General features: G+C 45.3%; 1 protein-coding gene across 2 annotated transcripts in view; it reads left to right on the top strand.

Moving 5' to 3' along the window:
* Positions 1 to 5,439: 5,439 nt before the first annotated feature.
* LOC123240009 (cytochrome P450 2A13) overlaps positions 5,440 to 8,625 on the top strand; it is a 13,479-nt gene continuing 10,293 nt past the window's right edge. Inside the window, exons 1-2 of one of the 2 annotated variants that reach the window (XM_044667348.1) lie at positions 5,440 to 5,658; positions 7,539 to 7,701. In XM_044667348.1, coding sequence (XP_044523283.1) covers positions 5,479 to 5,658; positions 7,539 to 7,701 — 343 coding nt within the window. In that variant the 5' untranslated portion in view covers positions 5,440 to 5,478. Of the gene's footprint in view, positions 5,675 to 7,538; positions 7,702 to 8,625 lie in introns of both variants that reach the window. The other variant, XM_044667349.1, reaches the window with a different exon arrangement.

An 8,625-nucleotide genomic window follows, 5' to 3' on the forward strand; every position in this document is an offset into this window, starting at 1 on the left:
CTACCCATCTGATATCTAATACCCATGGATAATAAGAGAGTCCTTTCTTGGATGGAAAAGGATTTCAGTTATGAAATGTTCTGACTCTTACCTCAATCACTCCTACTGCAGCTCTGGCATTAGCTTCACTCCTCTCCATCCCATAAACTTTCTCCTCTTGCCTACTTCCAAGTACCCCCTCAGTGTCTTTCAGTTCCCTCCCCTCAATCATTTTACAATATAGATAGGAAGAATAATCCTTCTGCGTATAAACTATAACAGAGGTAAAAGTGGGGGGTAGGGCAAGAATGGAAGGCAGGGAGGAACAGAACATTTTGACCTGAGAAATACCTTCCCAATGATAGGAAAGTTTTCACCTTCCTGATCTCAGGATTTCTGGTTGGAAGATTTGCTTAGAGGTGACCAAACTCCCTTCCCATTTTACAGACAAGAAAATTGAGGTTCAGAGATGTTAAGTGGCTTGCCCGAGGTTATAGTGGTAGTAAGTGGCAGAGCTGGAATTCAAACTCAGGTCCTGCGACTCTGATCAAGTTTAGCACTCTTCCCATTGCCCAATCTAGCCTCAAGAATAGAGTCTCCATGTTCCACAGGCAGTCATCAGTCTAGTCTGCCCAGAGGAGCTGATGTAGGTGGCTGTAGGGGTAGACCCTTTCATCCAACCTTGTTTTATAGACGTCAGAGTTGATAGGGAACAGGGATAAGGATTCCTGACCCTCGTTGACTCACATGGTTCCCTCGGACCTGACTGACCCCAAGTTCAAAGACTACCTCAGAGCCCTGCAGGGTCTCTGATGAACTTCAGCCTCTGTACTTTTTCTTCTGAGGTCACTGACTTCAAAGCCAGCCCATTCATTACCCCTCACATTGCATGCACATATCTGCTTTGCTCCAGCTTCAACAACCCACATCCATTCTGGTCCCCTCTTGCCAGGAGGACTTCTAAGGAAGGTTGTCCTCATTTCTGAGGCTCTCCCTGTATGTCCCCCAAGACCACAGTCTTAGAGAGAGGATGACTTGGGGCTAACACTGGAAGGAAGGGAGGAAAAGCCACTGGGACCTGGGCCAGGCCAGGTGCAGGTATTTGGTGATCCGGATTAGTTTTCCACCCTCACCTAATCCCCACCTTCTCTCCACACCACTAAAAAAACACAATCAACTTCCTTCTGTTTGTCAGCTCTGCTGCCTCCCTCCTCCCCTGCCCAGCTGCCCAGAACAGCATGTGGCAGATATCCCTTCTGCATATGCTTCATGTGACCATCCTCCCAAGTGGAGAATCAGAGAAACTGAGTTCAAATCTAAGTTCTGTCACTAGCTACCTGTCTGATGTTCACCTCTCTCTGTCTTACCTTCTTCATTTGCAAATCAAAGAGGCTGTAATGGTCGTATTTGCTGATGATTATTAAGTCCATTATTTTTAATTGACTTTTTTTTAAACCTTTACCTTCCCTCTTGGAGTCATTACTGTGTATTGGCTCCAAAGCAGAAGAGTGGTAAGGGCTAGGCAATGGGGGTCAAGTGACTTGCCCAGGGTCACACAGCTGGGAAGTGTCTGAGGCCAGATTTGAACCCAGGACCTCCCGTCTCTAGGCCTGGCTCTCCATCCACTGAGCTACCCAGCTGCCCCCTTAATTGACATTTTCAAAAACCAACAAAAATGAAGAGCCCAGCTAGAAGATCCTAAATCTGAATCCTGACTAATAATTGCCCCCACTCTCCAAAATGATCAAAGTATAATGGCTCACATCTGGGAGCTTGGGTTAGAGCTTTATCTCTCCCATGTCTGGAATGCTTTCCCTCTTCATCTTTCCCCCCCTGGCTTCCTGGTTGCCTTCAAGTCCTATCCAAAACCACATTCATGAATTTGGAAATTCCCTTACATGATCACTCCATCTCTCCTTCTGCCCCGGAACTCCAAACCCTGTTCTTCATCTACATTCTAATTTCCAATCCCTCGACCTCAGTTCTTTCCCAGATCATCACGTCTACACCACCTGCACTCTCCTCCCTTCCTCATCTTGACTTCTTGGGGAGCTATTTTGACTCTACAGTGCCCCTCTTTTGAGTTCTTTTCCCTTTTGTTCTATTACTGATCTTGCCTTGCCAAGTCTCAGACTTGGATCACTACCACCATGTGCTGCTTTTCCTCCTATATTTCTGCTAGTGAATAAGCTGAAGAAAATCTCAAAACCCCAAAAATTGGGTCCACTACAAATTTAGTTTCCGTGACCTCGACTGGGTCCTCACTGCTACAAGCCAATCCTGTTACATCTCCCTAATTAACTTACTATCCTATCACCATAGAGGCTCTTCCAAACATTTTTATCTCTCCCCAATTCTTGCCTCATCATTCACTAAAGAAATTCAGGTTATTCACTGAGAGCTTCCCCATCTCCTCATCCTACATAATCCAGATGCCTTCTGCTACTATTTCTCCTCCTTCATCCCTGTCTCACATGAAAAGATGACTCCATCCCTTAAATCCTATTCCATTCATTCTTCTCTAGGAGATTGCCCTAACAACCACACTCTCTCACTTATCTTCAGTTATTCCCTGTCTAATGGTTGCTTTCTCACTCCCTACAAACATGCACATGTCTCTTCTATCTTCTAAAACATTCACTTGATCCAACATAGCTCTCCTTTTTTGTGGCTAAACTCCCTGAGGCCATCTACCATAGGTGCTCTCACTTCCTTTCCTTTCAGTTTCTCCTTGACTCCACAGTCTGCCTTCTACCCTCATCATTCAACTTTACTGCTCTCTCCAAAATTACCAATGATCTCTTAGCTGCCAAATTCAATGGCCTTTTCTCAATCTTCATCTTTCTTGATCTCTCTGCAATCTTTGTCATTGTAGATCCTCTTCTTCTCCTTGATTCTGTCTTCTCTAGATTTTCTTGACACCGCTCTCTCCTAGTTCTCCTCTTGCCTATCAGGTAAGATTCCTTACCTGCTCCTTCTTGGTCTCCTTTACTACACCTTGATGCATGTCACATCCCACTAACTTCTCCCAAGGCCTTCTTCTCTTCTTTTTCTATACTATCTTGCTTGGTCATCTCATTGTTTCCCATGGATTCAGTTATCTTCTCACTCCAGACCTCCTTATCTGGCTCAAATCTCTTCTTCTGACCATAAGTCTTACATATCCAGCTGCCTTTCAGACATCTTAAACTCAGCATGACTGAACTGGAACTCAACTTTCCCCATAAGCCTTATATAATCCATCCCCAACTTCCCTATCACTATAGGAAACGATACCCTCCTCCTACTCCCTTGGGCTCACAAACTAGAAATCATCTCAGTCTCCACACTATCTTTCACACTCCACATCCAATCTGTTGTCACATCCTATTGATTTCACCTTTGCAGCAATTCTTGAATATGCCCCTTTCTTTCCTCTGACCCTGTCACCCTTCTGGTGCAAACCCTTATCACTCCATACCTGGATTGTGGCACTACTCTTTTGGTGGACCTGCTTGTCTCAAGTCTCTTCCCATTCCAAGCCATCTACTATTCAGCCACCAAAATGATCTTCCTAAAGCATGAGTCTAATCATGTCACCTCATACTTAATAAATCTCAGGAGTCCTCTAAAACCTGCAGGTCCCAATTATACACCCCCAATCCTCATGTACTCTGCGATCCAATGATTGCCTTCTTGTTTCTCAGACAAAACACTCCATGTCCCAGGGCCAGTTAATTCCCTGGATGCTTTTCTATGTGGAATTCTTTCCCTGTTCATCTCAGTCTCCTGGCTTTCCTAGATTTCTTCTACAGGAAAAAAGAAGTCCACCTTCTATGTCTTGTTTGTATATGATTGTTGGCACATGAGCTCCTTGAGAGTAAGGGCTGTCTTTTGTTTTTTCTTTGTATCCCCAGCACTTAGTTCAGTGCCTGACACATAGTAAATGCTTGATGAATGTTTATTGCCTAGATATATTCTTAGTTTGTTGTGGATGTTATCCTTAAAATAATAATCCATTAAAAATAAGTACATATGTGATCCCATGTCTCACAAGCACACAGAATTTCAGAACAGGATGGGTTCTTAGGGTCCATCTCTCTCCTCACACAAAGTGGGAATAAGTGGACCAGAGAAAAGGAGGGACGTTTGAAGGTCTCAGTCAGTAAAGGAAGAATCAAAGCTGGAGGCTACTCATCTGCTCTGGATCCTGGGACCAGCTATAGCCCCTCTCCCAAGCCCTATTACTGGACATTAACTTCTCTAACCCCATCTCTGTTCTTAGAGACTACCTAAGCCTTCATTTCTGTACAATGAGACCCCCTGATTCTATCCCTGGGCTTTGAAACCCCCACCCATAAGGCTCTATCTCTGGACCCTGAAACCCCCTGACCTCTTATATCTCTAAGTATGGAATGCCTCTTCCAACTCCCATTGGAGGGTCCTAAATTATTTAACCTGATTTCTGGATTCTGAGAACCTCCTATAACCCATTTCTGGGTTTTGAGACCTTCTAAGCCCCCATCCCTGGACTCTGAGACTCTTTGAGTCCTTAAAACATCCCCTGAAAACCCATGAGTGGGCCCTGAGGCTCTCAACCCCATTATTGGGATCTGAGAACCCCATAGCTCCGAGACTTCACAAAAACTTATGTCTCTAGACTGTGGGATTCTCTGAACCTCCATCTTTGAAATTCAAAATCTCCTCCCAAACCTCCACCTCTGAGCCTTGGCCCTCCCCTTGAAACTCCCCCCATTTGCTTCTGCAATAGGATCCTAAAATTCCATGTGAACTGGAATGACCTCCAAGAATCGATGCAGGGTGAAAGGAGCAGAACCAGGAGAACATTGTACACAGAGACTGATACACTGTGGTAAAATCATACGTAATAGACTTCTGTACTAGCAGCAATGCAATGATCCAAGACAATTCTGAGGGACTTATGAGAAAGAACACTATCCACATTCAGAGAAAGAATTGTGGGAGCAGAAACACAGAAGAAAAACAACTGCTTGATCACATGGGTCAATGGGGTTATGTTTGGGGATGCAGACTCTAAATTATCACCCTAGTGCAAATATCAATAATATGGAAATAGGTCTTGATCAATGACACATGTAAACCCAGTGGAATTGCTTGTTGACTATGGGGAGGGGGGCGAGGAGGGGAGGAGAAGAACATGAATCCTGGAACCATGGGAAAATATTCTAAATTAATTAATTAAATAAAAATTTTCAAATAAAAAAAAATAGGATCCCAAAGTTTCTGGATCCCACCCTACTCTATTCCCATTCTGTTTCCCCCTTTGGTCTTCAGATCTGGCTATAGTCCTGGGGCCCAGGGAGGAATGGGTTAGGATTGAGAATGTTACATAAGAGGGTTGGGACCAGTGCCAAGTGCCAATTACCATATCCAGGTCCAAACATAAAAGGCAAAGCAACCCTCCCTGAACCCCAGTCCTGGCTCAGCACCTCCTCAAAATCCAGAGAACGTTACAGTGAGGACTCCACCACCTCCACCATGCTGGCCTCCGGGCTACTCCTGGGAGCCCTGTTCTTTTGCCTCTCAGCCCTGGTGGTACTCTCTGTATGGAGACAGAGGAAACTCCGAGGCAGCCTTCCTCCAGGGCCCACCCCGCTGCCTTTGATCGGCAACTATCTGCAGCTCAACACTGAGCAGATGTATGACTCCCTCATGAAGGTACTGAGGCTGGGGGGCTGGGAACAAGAGGGAGAACATGGAGATACCGAGGCAGAGAAAGAGATTGAGAGAGACACAGAGAAAAAGCAAAGAGAGAGACACAAGGAGCAAAGAGACAGAGAGCCTGGGTGGATGGTGGGGGGAAGGCAGGTGCACAGGCAAACCCAGACAGAGCCTCGAAGTCCCAGAAACAGAGATTGAGACAGACATCAAATGTGGCAGAGACAGGGAGTGAGGCAAAGAGATGGGGAGACAAAGAGAGACAATAACAAGGGAAGAGATTGGAACAGAGACAGACACAGAGAGATGAACTCAGAGACAAGAGAGTGAGACAAAGAAATAGAAGCAACAAAGAGACAGAATCAGAGACAGACGGATTTCTCACTTCCAAAAGCAGGTTCTGTGGTAGCTGGAGGCAGATTCTGGGAGGTTCAGAGAGGAGAATCTTTGCTATTTACTATTGACTCGAGGAAAGTCCTTTCCTCTCTCTCTAGTCCTCAGTTTCCCCTTCCATAAAATGACCAGCTTAGGTGAGATGGTCTCTCTCTAAGTTTTATGATCCTGTGGTTAGTCATCTTTGAGAAAAGCCCAGATTCTCTCTGTGGGGAGAGATAGGCGCAGCTGAGTTGCAAGAGAGGATTCGGGGGGAAACAGCGGAGAAGAGACCAAGAGATCCAGCCTGATAAGCTCAAAGAGAGAACTCTTGGGAAAGGGGGTTGGGGAGATGGAGAGAGGAAAGGCCATGGAGATCGCTTGGCAGACAAGGAGACTGCAGAATTGTTTCCAGGTGAGTGTGTTGGCATAGATGTGCCCCAGCCCCAAAGGAGCATCAAACATTTAAAACTGCATTTTGAAGTCCTGCCGGTGTCCTCAGCTCCCTTCAGGTCTCAGTTAAGATCCCACCTTCAGCAACAAGCCTTTCTCAGCCCCACTTCATGCTAGGGCATTCCCTCTGTTGATCATCTCCCATGTATGCTACCCAGAGCTTCTTTATGCCAAGTTCTTGGTTGTTTTTTTTTTAACCCTTAACTTCTGTGTATTGGCTCCTTGGTGGAAGAGTGGTAAGGGTGGGCAATGGGAGTCAAGTGACTTGCCCAGGGTCACACAGCTGGGAAGTGTCTGAGGTCGGATTTGAACCCAGGATTTCCGGTCTCTAGGCCTAGCTCTCAATCCACTGAGCTACCCAGCTGCCCCTCTATGCCAAGTTCTTAACAGGTTGTCTCCCCAGTTAGATTGGGAGCTCCTTGGGGGCATGAACTATCTTGGCCTTTCCTTCTATCTCCTGTGCTTGGCACGGCTCCTGGCACACAGTAGGTGTCTAACAAATGCTTGTTTCGTTGACTTGTCACAGAAGGAATCAGAAAGATGGGCAGAAAGGGAAACAACCAACCATAGCAATTGCATTACTGCCTTGTTTCCCTGAGGATAATGAGTTCATATATTTAGAGCTGGAAAGAACCTGACAGGCCATTGAGGCCTCCTTTTACAGATGAAGACATTGAGGCAGAAGTAAAGTGACTTGCCAAGGGTTACATGGCTAGTAAACATCTGAGAAAGATTCGAACTCAGATCTTCTTGATTCTTAGGCTAAATGTCCTATATCTGTATATATTGGCTAACTCCAGGGAAAAAATACAAATGTAGGTCTACAGATCTTTTATACACTCACACGCACATATACACATATTTTAAACTATGAAAACTATTTAAAACGAGGATGCACAATCCTGCACCTTGTGTTTCTTGTGCTTGTAATGTCTGTGTGTTATGAGTGGCTAAGTCATGATTAGAAATGTCTGAAAAAGTTGCTGAGACACAGGAGACTTTGATGGGCCTCAGAGGAAAAACACTGCTTCTTCTGACTTTTCTATACTCTCCAGATTGGGGAAAAATTCGGACCCGTGTTCACAGTGCATCTGGGGCCCAGACCTGTCGTGATTCTGACTGGGTATGATGCTGTGAAGGAGGCACTAGTGGACCAAGCAGAGGAGTTCTCTGGTCGAGGGGAGCAGGCCACCTTTGACTGGCTCTTTAAGGGATTTGGTGAGAACCCCCACCCAAGGCAGTGTTACCTCCTCTATGAATTTATGAATGAAATCTGTCCCCTCCTCTCCCTCGATCTGAAGATCACTGTCTCCCTCAACCACCCCTTTGACTCTCTCTTTCTCAGTTTCTCCATTTCTGTCTCCTTGTCTCTCCCTATTTTCCATCTCTTGTGTCTTTCTCCATCTTTCTTAGTTTCTCACTATTTCCATCTCTTTGCCTATTTTTGTCTCCCCTTCTCCTCCTTTCCCTATCTCTCCCCTGTCCCTCCTCTACATACTTCTTTCTTCTTCCTTTCTCCACCCTCTATCTTTCCCTCAGTCTCTGTTTTCCTATCCTCCCTGGAGTCTTCATCTTTTTATCTTCCCAGTCTTTCCTACCTCTCCATTTCTCCCTATCTCTCCATATCTAACCACCTTTTGAGATTTCTCCATTTCTCCATCTTTCCCTGTTTCCCTCCTTATCTCCTCAGTCCTTCCATATATCTCCTGAATTATCTTCCCAGACTTCCCTGTTTCTCTTCCTTTTATTGGTTCCCCACATCCCTCATCTCTCTAGCTTTCTCTTCATGTCACCATCTCTTCCATCTCTCCTTGTTTCTCCAGCTGTCTTTCTATGATGGCCTTCCCATTTCTTCCATCTCTCTATCTTCACCTCTCTGTCTTTTCCTATCACCCAATCTTCCTAGCCCTTCTATAACTCTCTTTGTGTCTCTTAAATCTCCCCATTTTTCCTAGTTACTATTCTCTCACTATATCTCCATCTCTTCCATCTCTTTATCATTTTCTGTCTCTCCTTGTTTCACCAGCTTCCCTATCTCTCTCTCTCCTTCTCTCTCTCTCTCCTTCTCTCTCTCTCTCTCTCTCTCCTTTTCTCTCTCTCTCTCTCTCCTTCTCTCTCTCTCTCTCTCTCTTTCTCTCTCTC

The sequence above is a fragment of the Gracilinanus agilis genome, chromosome 3, assembly GCF_016433145.1.
Source record: "Gracilinanus agilis isolate LMUSP501 chromosome 3, AgileGrace, whole genome shotgun sequence".
Lineage (NCBI taxonomy): Eukaryota > Metazoa > Chordata > Mammalia > Didelphimorphia > Didelphidae > Gracilinanus > Gracilinanus agilis.